The 16,321-nt window shown below is 43.8% G+C and overlaps 1 protein-coding gene across 1 annotated transcript; it reads left to right on the forward strand.

The window, feature by feature from the left end:
- Window positions 1-3,042: 3,042 nt before the first annotated feature.
- On the forward strand, window positions 3,043-15,970 carry TMEM179 (transmembrane protein 179). The gene is made up of 4 exons (XM_075843843.1): window positions 3,043-3,752; window positions 8,596-8,733; window positions 11,255-11,333; window positions 12,268-15,970. Exons 1-4 carry the CDS (start codon window positions 3,451-3,453, stop codon window positions 12,445-12,447), a joined length of 699 nt encoding a protein of 232 aa, XP_075699958.1. The 5' UTR covers window positions 3,043-3,450; the 3' UTR covers window positions 12,448-15,970.
- The last annotated feature ends 351 nt before the right edge of the window (window positions 15,971-16,321 follow it).

Raw genomic sequence — 16,321 nt, forward strand, 5'->3', positions numbered from 1 at the left:
CCGGAGCGCGCGCGTCGCGCAATGTAACCGGAGCGCGCGCGTCGCGCAATGTAACCGGAGCGCGCGCGTCGCGCAATGTAACCGGAGCGCGCGCGTCGCGCAATGTAACCGGAGCGCGCGCGTCGCGCAATGTAACCGGAGCGCGCGCGTCGCGCAATGTAACCGGAGCGCGCGCGTCGCGCAATGTAACCGGAGCGCGCGCGTCGCGCAATGTAACCGAAGCGTGCGTTATAGAGAGTGATGGAATACCCAGTGCAAGAGTAGAAGTCAGATCATCATAATTATTCCAAGACTAAGTGGGTCATTTGCATAAATATTGTTTATAAAGAGCAATTAGCTGTAAATCGACATCCACAACTGTAGTAATTACACCGGTTCAATGACAAAGTCCATACGTGCGACATCAGACCGTGGAGTCTGAGCTCATGGGGGTCGTGTTTTCACATAACATTACATTATATTGGAGTCACATGTGGTATATATTGTAATTAACAAATTAAGAAATCTCTGTCTGTGATGCTTCCTTATGCATCCCACTTCATTCATTGTTTTAGTATTTTTCGTATAAAGCAGTAATAATGTGAAATTTTGTTATGTATCCTATTAAATTCCATGTGCCTGTAGTTCCACGTTCCTGCCTGCAGGCTCTGTAAATGTTCAGAAACCTCCTCAGTCACCAGAAAATCCTTCTAGTGTGAAACATACAATAAAAGACAGAGAGGAGAGGAGGGGGATGAAGCTGCAGTTTAGTATTTCAGTGAAACATTATAGTAATGTGAGCCTTTATGTATCCTATTAACTTGCAGTCCCTTGTAGTTCCACGTTCCTGCCTACAGGCTCTGTAAATGTTTAGGAATCTCCTTAGTCACCAAAAATCCTTCTAGTGTAAAACATAAAATAAAAGACAGAGCAGAGAAGAGGGGGATGAAGCTGCAGTTTAGTGTGAAACATTATAGGGGTGCGGTTGGAGGAGACAGTGGATTAGCTCACAGCACAGCTCTTACATCACACTAGGAAGAGCCCCCCATGGAGAAAGAAAACTCATATTTACAAAAACTGCAAGGAGGAAGACCCAAAATACACAAGTTAGGCTTCGTTCACATCTGGGTCAGGGCTTCGTTCCGTCTGAGCTTTCTGTCGGAACGGAGCCCTGACTGACACAAACTGAAACCATAGGTTTCCATTTCCATCACCATTGATTTCAATGGTGGCGGATCCGGTGCCAATGGTTTCCGTTTGTTACCGTTGTGCAAGGTCTCCGTCGTTTTTGAAGGAATGAATACCGTGAAGGGGTTAAAAGGAAGCCAGCTCGGCGATCAGCTGATCCATGGGTCCGGGTACTCTATCCGGCTGTTACTGCAGAGAGAAGTTGTGTCCAGGCTGCGGGGAAATGTAGCATTACATGGTGGACATTCAAATGACGTGCCGGGTCTTACAGAGCGGCTATCTGTTGTGATACATAGGGACCCCTCACACAGAGCTCTTTTATAAAGCCTTTATAGGGCAGATGGACAGGGGTTGTTACTAAACAATCCATTTAAAGGGGTTGTACAGAATTGGAAAAACATGTCTACCTTCTTCCGGAAACAGCGCCACCCCTGCCCATGGATTGTATCTGGTATTGCAGCTGAGCTCCATTGAAGTGAATAGGACTGAGCTACAATACTACACACAAACTAGTGTATTGACAGGTGTGGCGCTGTTTCTGGAAGAAAGCCGCTATGTTTTACTCATCCTGTACAACCCCTTTAAGCAATCAGTGATGGTGAAAAAAATATCCATTAGTCTGAAGGACTCCCTAATGAATGACTGCAATAGAAAATATTCCATTTAACTTAAGAAGTGAGACATTCCTGTTTACATCCAGAGGTGCAGAGCGTGTCAGAGCTCACTGGTAATGTGTCAGCAGGATATGCTCTGTTTTTGCCTCTAGACACAATCAAGAATGCTTCCATTCACTGACAGAGATCTTGAAATTGACAGTATACGAGAAAGTTGACTAACTTTTTATTAGGCATTTAAATGAAGCCGGACAAGAGGGAACCTTGCAGGGAGGATTGGGGTGCGCTGGCCCTGGTGCTGAAATCCTCCAGGATCAATGAGAATTACACATGGCGCTGACCCTGCAGCAGAATAGAAGCCACTGGTGATGAGATGATGAAGACCAAGGATAAAGATGAGCAGGACCATAGATGAAGAGGAGGTAGAGGAGGACTAGGGATGGGGATAAAGAAGGGGACTAGGGTTAGAGATGATGAGGAGGAACAATGATAAGAAGAACACGAGCTGGAGATGACAAAGGATATGGAAGACCAGAGATGAGAATAAACAGAGATTAAAAATGACGAGGGATGAGGTGGACAAGGCATGGAGATGAGGAAAAAAGAGGACTAAGGATGAGATGGACCAAGTGGAGATGAGGAGGACAGTGACAGGGAGGACCAGAGTTGAAGAGTACCAAGGATGGAGATGATGGCGGATGAGGAGGACCAGGGATGGAAATGATGAGGGACGTGGAGAATCAGGGATGGAGATGATGGGGGATGTGGAGGACCAAGGATGGAGTTGATAGGGGATGAGTGGGACCAGGGATGGAGATGATGAGGGATGAGGAGGACCAGGGATGGAGATGATGAGGGATGAGTAGGACCAGGGATGGAGATGATGAGGGATGAGGAGGACCAGGGATGGAGATGATGGATGAGGAGGACCAAGGATGGAGTTGATGGATGAGGAGGACCAGGGATGGAGATGATGAGGGATGAGGAGGACCAGGGATGGAGATGATGAGGAGGACCAGGGATGGAGATGATTTGGGATGAGGAGGACCAGGGATGGAGATGATGAGGAGGACCAGGGATGGAGATGATGAGGGATGTGGAAAATCAGGGATGGAGATGGCTGGGGATGAGGAGGACCAGAGATGGAGTTAATGAGGGGTGAGTAGGACCAGGGATGGAAATGATGAGGGATGAGGAAGTCTAGAGATGAGACGGGCTAGGTATGAAGATAATGAGGAGGACCAAGGCTGTGAACCAGGGATGAAGAGGGACTATGAGGATGAGGGATGTAGAGGGACGATGAGAACCAGTGATGAAGAGGGACTATGAGGATCAGGGATGTAGAGGCATGATGAGGACCAGTGATGAAGAGGGACTATGAGGATCAGGGATGTAGAGGCATGATGAGGACCAGTGATGAAGAGGGACTATGAGGATCAGGGATGTAGAGGCATGATGAGGACCAGTGATGAAGAGGGACTATGAGGATCAGGGATGTAGAGGGATGATGAGGACCAGTGATGAAGAGGGACGATGAGGACCAGGGATGAAGAGGGACGATGAGGACCAGGGATGAGGGATTTATGACGCTGCCTCCCTCTCACCATCTCTCTCAGGCAGCTGCGCCTTTTGCGCATCCTCTATTAGAACATGACCTCCCAGCTGAAAAATGACGCTGAATAATTTCCTCTTCGCCCAGTGCATCCTGTATTTCCTGGCCTTCCTCTTCAGCTTCATCGCTGTGGTCCCTCTGTCTGAGAACAGCGCGGACTTCCACGGGAAATGTCTCCTGTTCACCGAGGGCATGTGGCTGAGCGGGAACGTGAGTCTGGAGCGGGAGCACTTCACGGTGGAGGACTGGGGGCCGGAGTCAGCCTGCAGCTTCAGCGTCTGCACCGGGGTGCTGGTCCTGCTGACCTCCGCTGTCCAGGCCTGGAGGACGCTCTTCTACTTCTGCAAGGGGCACGAGGAGTGAGTATAAGAAATGCTGCACGTAGAGGCCGGCACTGCACACACTCAGCTCTGCTACATACAACCCAGAAAGCACACGTGTAATACAGTCAGTATTGTTATTGGTGGGGAGGGGTGCAAGTCTATCTATCTATCTATCTATCTATCTATCTATCTATCTATCTATCTATCTATCTATCTATCTATCTCATATCTATCTATCTATCTATCTATCTATCTATCTATCTATCTATCTATCTATCTATCTATCTATCTATCTATCTATCTCATTATCTATCTATCTATCTATCTATCTATCTATCTATCTATCTATCTATCTATCTATCTATCTATCTATCTATCTATCTATCTATCTATCTATCTTATCTGATGAATCCCACCACAGAACAGTTGGCATTGTTGGGGGGATGCTGCAGGGATGCTGTACCTTCTGTACCCGCTGTATCCGCTTATTGTAAGTTATAAGTTACTTATTGTTTGTCCTTAGTCGGGTTAGTAATAACTCTTCGTGTTTATCAATAAAGAAACGTTTTATATGATACATATACACAGATAGTGGGAGAACATCCTCTGATCTGAGCACAATCCTTGTATTTGAACATAAAATGATATGGTGCCCGTCACATGATGCGTATGGGGTTGTACATTGAGGATAATCTTTTTGGGTTGATATTAAAGGTGCAGGATTATCAGATTATTCTGGATTACAATCTACTTCACTACAGGCAGAAAATTCTGATGAACTTGCAATGTGACATGATGGGGGACGCTGGTTGTACAGATCCTCTTATCGGGATGACATGTATTTGGGACTTCTAGACTTTCCATGCCCAGGCATTGGAGGAGTCTATAGAGAATGCTGCAGGGAAATGGTGAGATAGGACTATAAACTGGTCATAGTCATGGTAATGGCGGTTCTCCTGGCATTTGATGGGTCCTCGGAGGCATCTCAGGTTACCAAAACATTATTGCTGACAATGGTTCTCCACTAGTTATACCATCAGCAGGTCAATGTATCATGTCACTAGGGCTGTCCTCTCATGGAATGGTTCCAATAAACCTTCTCTGATACAGTGATGGACGGATGAGGTAGAGCTGCCGGCTGCACAACCATCAAATCTGTTATATTATTGAGTCAGCAGAGTACATGATCCCTACTATAACTTTCAGACATCTCTAAGGGTATGTTCACACGGCCTATTTACGGACGTAAATCGGGCGTTTTTGCCCCGAATTACGTCCGAAAATAGCGCCTCAATAGCGCTGACAAACATCTGCCCATTGAAAGCAATGGGCAGACATTTGTCTGTTCACACGAGGTGTAATTTACGCGCCGCTGTCAAATGACGGCGCGTAAATAGACGCCCGCGTCAAAGAAGTGACCTGTCACTTCTTTGGCCGTAATTGGAGCCGTTATTCATTCACTCCAATGAATAGCAGCGCCAATTACGGCCGTAATTGACGCGGCGTTCAAGCGCCTGCACATGCCGTTACGGCTGAAATTACGGGGATGTTTTCAGGCTGAAACATCCCCGTAATTTCAGCCGTAACGGACGCCCTCGTGTGAACATACCCTTAGAGTAGGGGACTCAACTAGTTTTAGTAAAGATCCGCTTATGAGGGGCTGCGGTCAGGGGAAGGTCCAAACTGAACACCAACAGTAAAGATGTCCCCTTGTTAAAGTTTCGCAAACTTTGTAGAACTTTTTACATCACGATTTATTATGTTAATGAGACACCAGAACCGGCTCCTAAATTGTTTTGGACCAGACCCCAAGACTCATTCAGACCCCAGACCCCTAAATTATTCAGACCTCAGACAAGCAGTAATATTATTCAGACCTCAGACCAGACCTCTAAAATTAATGAGACCCCCAGACCAGATCCCTAACACTATTCAGACCCCAGACCAGATCCCTAACACTATTCAGACCCCAGACCAGATCCCTAAATTTATTGAGACCCCAGACCAGACCCATAAAATTATTCAGACCCCAGACCAGATCCCTAAAGCTATTCAGACCCCAGACCAGACCCCTAAAATTATTCAGACCCCAGACAAGCAGTAAAATTATTCAGACCTCAGACCAGACCTCTAAAATGAATGAGACCCAAGACCAGACCCCTAAAATTAATGAGCTCCAGACCAGCCCTGAAACTATTCAGACCCCAGACCAGATCCCTAAAATTGTTCAGACCCCATACCAGACAAAATAGAAACACTCTCCCAGGTCCTCTTCACGTCCAGGCGCCCATAACATCCTGGCACTCGCTGGCGTCAGGACATTGTGCTTCGGGCCCCGGTGGTGGTTCCGCTCCTGAATGCAGACCAGTCGTCACAGATACATTGGAGGAGACACTGCCCTCTTCCATTGATCTATAATGGCAAGTCTGCACGGTCTGGACAGTTGGCGTCCTCGGTCGTCCGCCAGTTTAGGCCGCTGTGTAAACCACCAAACCCAGGCAGTAACCCAACCCACTGAAAGATATACATAATCAATTGCTAACCGTATCCGTATCTAAAGCTACTTGCATCAGCCATTATCATAGTATATTGGCAAAGATGACCATCTAAAATACCTTAGATGTAGCAGAGCTGAATTTGTCATTCAACGTTTCTTCTTGTTCATCTTGATAATTCACTGATTCAAGATAAGTTAGTAATATTTACAGTACCTGCAGTCCTATAGGAAAAACTTAGAACAAATGACAAACTTATTTCAACTGCTTTAATGAATTCAGCTCTGCTATATCTGTACTTGTAGCAGCAGTAGCGGTAGTGTCAACTCAAAATACACTTCTTAGATTGGTTGCGCTCTACAGCCAATCAGATAATGTTCAAATATATTACAGAAGATAATATTAAATATATCTCCGCAAGCTTCATAAAAAAAAACAAAAAACATAATTGCAGTAATTGCTGTATAACATGTAGAAAGGTATTCAGCAAATAATTGATATTCAATATATAATGAAAAGTTATAGAATTTTCTATATCAATTCCTCATGGTTTTCAATATCTCTGCTTGCAGTCATTCAGTAGAAAACATAATTTTTCACTTCCATTGTATACAAATCTGCCCTTGTCATGTGATGGACAAGAGGTGTAGGGTCCGTTATATATATATATTAATCATGGCTGTCCTGTAACAAGTCATTCACCGGTGTGCTCATTACATGGCCAGGACAGATTGTTATCCTCTGGAAGTAAACAATGATGGTTCCTATTGAAATGACAGCAAGCAGAGATCCTAAACCTGGTGAGGATTTGTTTCAAATAGTTGTAATATTGTATAACTTTTCATTATAAAAATAAAACATTTTATTAGCATAATGCCCTAAAGTAAAGATGCCCTTTTAGCGTCCACCACACAGTAAGGATGTTCTCTTAGTGCCCCTCACACAGTAAGGATGTCCCCTTAGTGCCCCCCATACAGTAAGGATGTCCCCTTAGTGCCCCCCACACAGTAAGGATGTCCCCTTAGTGCCCCCCACACAGTAAGGATGTTCTCTTAGTGCCCCTCACACAGTAAGGATGTCCCCTTAGTGCCCCCACACAGTAGTGTTGTCCCCTTAGTGCCGCCCCACACAGTAAGGATGGCCCCTTAAATGTAACTGCTCACTTAGTGGCCTCCACACAGTACTATGGATACCCCTAAGTACGCCCCCCACAGTTAGGATGCCTGCTTTAGTGCCCCACAGAGTAAGAAGGCCATTGTAGTGCCCATAAATGTAATGATGCCCATTTAGTTACCCCCACAAAGAAAGGATGCCACTATAGTGCTCCTCTAAAATAAATTATGGCCCCTTAGTGCCCCACACAGTAATAGTGCTATTTTCTGCCTCATATACTTTCATAGTGCCCAATTTATGTGTCATATAGTAATTGTGGCGCCACACAATGATGATTCGTGCTCGCTCAGTAATGAGACCCCCTTAGTGTGCCCTTATAGAAATGATGCCCCTTAGTGCCCCCCACACAGTAAGAGTTTCCCCTTAGTGCCCCCCACACTGTAAGGATTTCCCCTTAGTGCACCTCTCACACAGTAAGGATGCCCCCTTAGTGCCCTTTAAATGTAATGATCCCCACTTAGTGCCCTCCACACAGTAGTAATGCAGCGATGCCCCTATAGTACCTCCCCACACAAAGAGTAAGGATGTCCCTTAGTGCCCCTACACATTAAGGATGCCCCATTAGTGCCTCACTAAGGTAATGATGCTCACTTAGTGCCCATACACAGTAAGGATGCCCCTTTTTGCCCCCTTAAAAGTAATGATGGCCACAGTGCACTCCACTCATTAGTGATGCCCCTTAGGGCCTAACCACGGAGAAATAGAGAATCCTTGTGTCACGCTCCACCCCCTCGGGCCCTACATTAGGCATATCACAGTGTATCTTTTATTCTCAAAGTGTTCCTTTCATTTTGATATGGGAAAACCTATGGATTGTAGGTGCCCGCTATATAAAAAGTTTGCAGATTTTGGCTTGCCATGTGTTTGTTAGCTGCTGCATAACATTGTAGATATACGGAGGAGCATGGGCTCGGTGTGCCGGCTGATACCTGCTTGTAATTGAATAACATGATTTATAATGAGACGCCAGTTTAGGATGTATGATATAAAATCTCATTAAGTAGAAAAATAAAGGGATTTAAGTGACAAGGATAATGAGAGTGGAGAAGAGTAATCTGAAGACTTGGGCGATCTCCTTGGTGTTATTAATTACAGCCGACGTCAGGGGAGACCACTTATTCCAGCTATTCGCATGCTGCTCACTATTTGCTGCTGATGCTGATGCTGTTTTTGTCTACTTATGAGTTATATTGTGTTTCTTTTTATTGCAGCTCCTTCTTTTACGCCTTCCTGAATCTGCTGATCAGCTCCTTTGTGGTTTTTCTAACATTTATTGCCAGCACCATTGTCAGTGTTGGGTTTAACGTGTGGTGTGATGCGATTACTGAGAAGGGAAGCAGACCCTACAGGTTGGTAGAAAGATTTATGTCCTCCGCTTGCAAGAAGTTGAAGGAGATGGTATGAAATGTGAAGAAGTGGACCTATTTTTTTTCTGGACGTCGCACAAGTCTTTTACTGAATGAGCTGCAATACCGGACACAACCCATGGACAAGAGTGGAGCTGTGTCTAGAAAAAAGTAGTCCCTTTCTTCTTTCTAGTCCCCTACAAAACTAGGGTGCACCATATCATATTGGGTTTTTCAGCTTTGTATCCTAGATAGGGTTTTCATGATTTGGACTTCAATACCGATACTTCGTGTAGTAGTGCGATACTCAATACCAAAACGATACTTTGCCAACACTAATAATAATAAAAAAAGTTCTGATGTGAGGCACGAGGTGTGATGAATTTTGAACCTCCATGTGCCTCACATTAATAGTAATTAACCCCATCATGTTCCTCAGTCATAATGGACAACATTAAAATATAAAAAAATTAACAGCGTAAACCTCATAAATGGCGCTATAAATTTGTTTTTACGATTGCGACGATATCGAATGTGTATATTTTATGTATTGAGACTTTTATTTTAATGTTTATTGTAAAAAATGTGTGTATTTTTTGTTACTTTTTTATTTTTATACTTTAATGTCCTGGCATATATCTATATACGGATAGTACACAGGCAGTTGTTAGGACATACCCAAGTATGCCCTAACAACAGGAAATATGGTCAGACAGCCCTGGGGTCCTTCAATGGACCCTGGGCTGTCTGCCCATATATGGTATGTCCCTCGATCGCGTCACAGGAATTCCCTGTGACACGATCCATGGGGCACCCCCCCTTCTCATTTACCCCTTGAATGTTGCGGTGGTGGTCAGCTTTGATCGCAGCATTCAAGGGAATATAGGCAGAGATCAGAGGTTTCTCTGACCGCTGCCATTAGAACAAGGCTGCGGCTGTGTAATACAACCATTGCCCCGCTTCAGACCAGTGTGCGCGCGTGGTCAACATGAGGTGATCTGGCCGACACTGCACTAATGAGCGGCGGTGCCGGCACTGAAGACAGAAAACATGGCGGTGTTTTGCAGTGTGCCCATGTTCTGTCTTCAGTGACGGCGCTCATTAGTGCAACGCCGGTCGCATCACCTCATGCTGACTGCACGCACACACTTGTCAGGAGCGGAGCAATGGCTGTATCACACAGCCGCAGCCCTGCTCTAACTACATTCATGTGTTTTCAATACTAAGCTGTGCGGCCGCACAGCTTAGTATCGAAATACATGAATTAACGGTATTGAACCGTTTGAGGGTGTACGGTATCTAAATAGTATAATTTCGATGCATCGTGCAACCCTAATCTTAGACTTTAATATCTTTGTACTCAAGATTGTATCCAGGAATCTTTATCATATGTCACAATGTTCTCATTTGTAGTGGGTGTACATGAGAATGGTGTATTTGGATTGGCATTGTGGAACAAGCATGGTACATAGTAGCAGTACTACCAATATATTCTGGATAGAGTGCACTATAGAAAAATTCCCTTCCCCCTATGTCCTGACACATGAGAGCCTGGGCTTGTTGATCCTCCTTCCCTTTCCACCACTTGTAAGACAAGTGGGACCTGCCCATTGTTGAGAGACCTCTAAGGTGTGTTCCCACTGCACATTTACGCCCATCTTCATGGTCTTAGCCACCATAGCGGCCTCTATGCTATATATACAATTGCACTTTAGGGCCAAAATGTAAATTAACCTAAAAAAACCGAAAATGGTCTCTTTATAATATATATATATATTCATGTGTAGATCTTCATGGTAAAGGGCTTCAAGTAAAGGGCATAGATACCATAGAGGCTGCAAAGGTGGCTGCTGTGGGACCCATGAAGGAAGGGGCTCAAATCGGTTTTCTTTTCTCCAAAGATAGTGTGAACCTGCATAAAGGTCCCCGATATGGGCCATGAGAACGAGCGCAGATCAACGAGGCAGGTAGTTGATCGGCGCCCGTTTCCGCCTTTCAAAAGGAGCAATGATCGGTAATGTATCGTTACTACGATCGCTCGTCCCCAATACATTCCCATCATGTCGGCATCTCCTGTTTACACAGAAATTTGCCGCCGACAACCATAATATTTCTTGCTGCATAATTGCTACAGTCCGCCGATGATCGAGCGTTTGCTCGTTCATCGGCTGATCGTTGCCTTGTTAACACAGGGGAATGATCGGGAACGAGCGTTCATATGAATGCTTGTTTGCCCAATTATTGGCCCGTGTAAAAGGGTCCTTATGCTTCCTCCACATTGCCAATAAGGCTAGGGTAGAGCACCCCAAAGACCATAATTCCCCTTCGACCTAGGGTATGGGTAGGAGGATCAACAGGAACCAGACTGTCCAGCTATGAGGATGGCATGTGCCTGGGGGGGGGGGGGGGGGGGATTTTACTTTTGCTGTGGGCTTTAAATTACAATCTAAAAAAATCATTGTCCTGAAAATTAAATCCATGTTACTTTTACTAATCATGATTATTTTTTTTTTCTTTTGTGAAGCTGCGAAGAACTCCAGGATAGAGATCTTGAGCTTAAATTGGAAAACTCGTCCTTCTATGATCAATTTGCCATTGCACAGGCAGGTGTATCACTACTTTTATCTTACAGTCTAGAGTTTCCCAACCTTTTTCCGGCTCGAGGCGCCGATGGAATTTTTTTTTTTCCTCAGGGCACCCCTACCAAATAATACGTACGAAAAGACGGCTAAAAAACAAGCAGCACCCTCTTATGAGCCCTGGAGACATCTCCTTTGCAGCTGAGGTGTCACATGGACAGATGTTTGTAGTGTGTGAAAGAAATGTTTGGCAGATTTACCAAGCCCCCCATAGTAATATGACCATCACCCCCTCCCCCACACTGTAACATAACCATCAGCTCCTCCACAGCAAAATAAACCCCTCAGAGCTCATGGTGTAAAAAGCTCCCATCACCGGCTCACCCTCTGAGCTGAACGTCACAGACAGAAGTTATTTCATGTCCTTGGTTGCCCCGGCTTCTGCCTCTGACCTCCCATTGAAATCAATGGGAGGCAGAAAAACCCTGCGGCGCTGGTTTCTGAGCGTTTTTCCACAGCGTTTTTTGCTCGCATTCCTTGCATTAGCTACAATGGCCGCGGCCAAAATACGTGCAGGCAGTTAAAAATCTGCCGCAAAATTCCTGAAGGAATCCTGAGGTAGATTTTTTCTGCCTTCAAAAAAACTGTGTGAACAGGGCCTTATAGCACCACTGTCATGAGTGACTGTATACTGTGCCTGCATCAGTCTGAAAAGGACATGAGGGAGGAGCATTGTGAGGATAGCCCTCAGCACTACTGAAGACACTCCCAGTGATGCTGATTGGCTGAGAATTGCTGACTGGCAGGGCTATCCTCACAATGCTCCTCCTTCATGCTCCTCCTTTTTTCCCAGATGGATGCAGGCACAGTATACAGCCACTCATGACAGTGGGGCTATAATGTCACTAGAGTTGACTCATAATAAGTCATTTGTGTGTGTTCTGTTTTAATTCCCTAGTTTGGACTATGGGCCGCTTGGCTTTCATGGCTCGGTATCGCAGTCCTTGCCTTCTTGAAGGTCTACCACAACTATCGGCAGGAAGATTTACTGGATAGTCTGATTCATGAGAAGGAACTCCTGATTGGGAAATCTTCCTCAAGAAGCTCTCTTCAAGAAGAGAGAAGCGGCATGATTTAATATGTGTATGAAGGCTCCCGAGGATATGCTCACTCATATTGTAATATATCTTCAGATTTAACCTGCATATGATATGATTACATTATTGTTTTGTAGTCGACATATTGGTCAGACAATACTACGAGCATTATGGCCTTCTAAATGAATTTTTCTAAAAGTTTTGAAACTGTTTGCCCCATCACAAAATGTATGTAATATAAGTGTAACATATACAAATTGCAAAAATATTGGCACCTACAGGAAGATGGTGCAGGGATTGTAGATATGTGACATCCAATAAGGCCTGGCAACCGGTCAAGGTCATTCGGTGAATCCTAAGAGACCTTCTTAGAGGGTCATCATCTTATTCATAATCTCTATTACTTCTTACTATAAAGTAGCAACCACTCATATCACACAAAATGTCACGTCATATCAGCTAAGGAGGAAGCACAGAAGCTGAGGTTCATACATCTTAAATTCTACCTTCTGTCATTTTTGGAAATTGATATTTGTGGGTCAGTAGCCTTTAGTGACGCCAAAAAGAGATTTGTGCACACAGTAATATAGTGAATTCTAAATTTGCTGTAACAGTCGATGTCTACCTTTTGCCATATTTTTTTTATTGTCCCATTGCGTCTTAAAAAATAAAGTAATAATTTTTCAAATAGACTTTGTTCAAAATAAATACCTATGTGTATCCATGGTTACAGACTACAATCAAGCCCTCTGTAGTCTGATCCTGCGGTCATAGCCCCGTTCATCTGTCCCCTGCTTCTTACATTTAGTAGGTTAGCAAGAAGTACGGGTAGATGGATGGGAATCTGACTGCAGGATCAGAGTACTCGGGCATTGTTTCTAGCCTGTAACCATGGGGACACATAGGTCTGCATAGGAGCTGTATAAACAAAATGGTAGGATTTTTAATAGGGCTGTGGGAGTGAGGAGGACACCCAGGGAGGGGCAAAGATCTATCCTATCTATCTATCTATCTATCTATCTATCTATCTATCTATCTATCTATCTATCTATCTATCTATCTATCTATCTATCCAGTGTTCATTATATTTCTTTTTCATTTGTGCATGATTTGCTCTGCATAACAGTGTACAGTATTGTGTTTTTACCTCAAGCAAAGTGAATATTATTTAATTTTTGCACAAGTTCATCAGCTTGGGAAATTCAAAATACATAATAATGTATAATGATATGTAATAAATGCCATAAATCATATCAAAGCTAAAGCAACCAAAAGGATTTTCTTAGAACTGCAATAGGAATTTCAGGGAATATGACTAGACTCTATGTCTTGCTTTGAAGAAATTGCGAAAAATTACTCTGTATCGACTGATGTCATGGGGCAGCAGGAGAGGAGTGTGCTGATTTTATGGGAAGCAATGACCCTCTCCTGTAAATATATTAGAAGCGACAAGGCTGAATGTAACAAGGGTGATATAATTAAGTAGGCAAAAATAAAAAACCCTCTTACCTATGAGCTCATTAGAATAATGACAGCAGCAGGAGAGGAGGATGTTGATTATGCTGGAGGAAGTGACCTATAGTTATTTAAGTGGGTAGAGGGTTGCATGTTACAGGGTCAAGGTAAGGGGGTGGACAGTCAGTGGCCACAAATAGATTTCTCTCATCCTTTCTCCCATCTCTACAGGTTGTATAGCACCCACATGGTATGATCACAGTTAGGTGCGCTAGTGGGTAATACAATAGCTGAGGTGTAAAATAGGTAGTTCACCTTCAGCAAACACCAAATTTGTAGCAATTTCAGAGCTGTGTTTGCGCTTCTATATATTTCAGAGTCATACGCTTTGTATGTGCTATATATTCATTAGTATTTCTCTAAGGTGTAAATACTATAGAGGTTACTTTGGTTTTAGCTAGTAAACTCCCTTCTGCAACTTTAAAAAGGATCTTTCACTAGTTTAATAATGCCCTATCTTCTATCTAATCTGATAGGCGCTGTCACACTGATAATACTAGTGAAAATTGTGTCCCAAAAAGTATATTATTTTAAAAGTTATGAGCTTTTTTCTAAATATGTAAATGAGCCTATACTAGCCAAGTGCGTGTCAACAGCAGCGATTCTCCTGGGGTGGAGCCTCCTCCCAGCCTCTGACGCTGTCCTATCAGCATTAAGCTGCTTCACACAGTGTGAGAGACTGAGGCTGGAGGGAAGGGAGATCACTTCAAATAGCCATATCTCGGGCTGTGGACCACCTAGAACAGTGATTCTGTTGGCATATGAAAGAGGAGATTCTATCTTTCATACGGCACCAGGATCGCAGTGTACAGTAGTGGATCTAGCTGTGAAAAACCAGAGATATCTCCAGTTGAAAACACAGTCGGGAATGGAAGCTGTATACTATATGATCAGGCTGTGTTGCTGGGCAGGGAATGGGGAGAAGCTGGTTGCTGATTGGACAGCGTCATACAGAAAACATTACACCGCCCAGAGTGAAAAGAAAGACTCACCTCCAATTTGGCAAGTATAGCCACATTATCATATATAGAAAAAAAATCACACTAGTTATCAGCATCATAGCGCCTATTAGATTAGTTAGGAGATAGGGAATTAATAAACTGGTGACCAGCGTAAAGATTCTGTTTGCCCTGAAATTATATACTATAGCTGTATTAGTTAAGTTGCTTTGGGTTATTGTGCTGTATCAGAATGGAATAAGTTATGCATTTTGTGCATCATTTATTCCCTTTGTGTTTCCAAAACAAAATGTAAGTATGCAGATACTTAAAGTGTAGCTAAACGTTTCACAAACTTCTGACATGTCATAGTGACATGTCAGAAGTTTGGATTGGTAGGGGTCCGAGCACTGAGACCCCCACCAATCGCTAGAACGAAGCAGCTTGTGTGAGCGCTCAGCCGCTTCGTGTCTGTTTGGCTTTTTCCGGAAATAAATGTATCGGTGTACGCACTCAATAGAAAGTCTATGAGCGTGTCCTCCGATACATTGGCTTTCCGGAAATAGCCGAACAGACACGAAGCGGCTGTGTTCTGACACGAGCGCTCCAGTTGCTTCGTTCTAATGATTGGTGGGGGTCTCAGTGCTCGGACCCCCCACCAATCCAAACTTCTGACATGTCACTATGATATGTCAGAAGTTTGTCAAACGTTTAGCTGCACTTTAAAGTAAAGTTGTATGAGGGTGTATATAAGCTAAAAACAAGTAAAGTTGCCTTAAGGCAGGGTACAAGTGCTGTAGTATTTGGGATATACTCTGCTCACATTATAATATATGTATATAATTCTGCCAAATTTTTAAGTTTTTTAGCATGCACTGTTGAAACTCCAACTCCTATAAGAATGCTGATGATTGTAACGCTGCTAAACCTAAATGCTCAGCTTGCAGGTTATTATGTGCTGCAAAATGAAGTATTACATGTACTGCAAATAGCCATATGGTAATATTATTTATTGTCAATTATGGACCTTTTAAGCTTGTGTCAAAGCTGTATGTAAAGTATGAGAATATCTCAATTTATACCTATAAATAAATGATGATGATAAATTGTAGATTTTTTGGGTGTTTGTTATTATTATTGATTTAACCTCCTACGTTAAATGGCATATCGCTAGGTTATGCAACAAATGTCCGATCGGCGGGGGTCCAACTTCTGTGACTCCTGCCAATCAGTGGAATAAGGTGGTAGCGGTACTAGGATAGCACCATGCTTTATCCAAGTCTCGGCATAGATGGCCATTATAGTCATCCATGCGACCGCCAATAAAAATCAGAGCTGATCGGAGGCGAAGTACTGATAGGCCAAGTGAAAATGACCTTCCTCGCTACGGGATCCACTGACCTGAGCGCTTCTTCATGTAAAGGGAAACTTCTGGACAAGTATGGCACAATAATTGTATGAA

The sequence above is a fragment of the Rhinoderma darwinii genome, chromosome 12 (assembly GCF_050947455.1).
Source record: "Rhinoderma darwinii isolate aRhiDar2 chromosome 12, aRhiDar2.hap1, whole genome shotgun sequence".
NCBI lineage: Eukaryota > Metazoa > Chordata > Amphibia > Anura > Rhinodermatidae > Rhinoderma > Rhinoderma darwinii.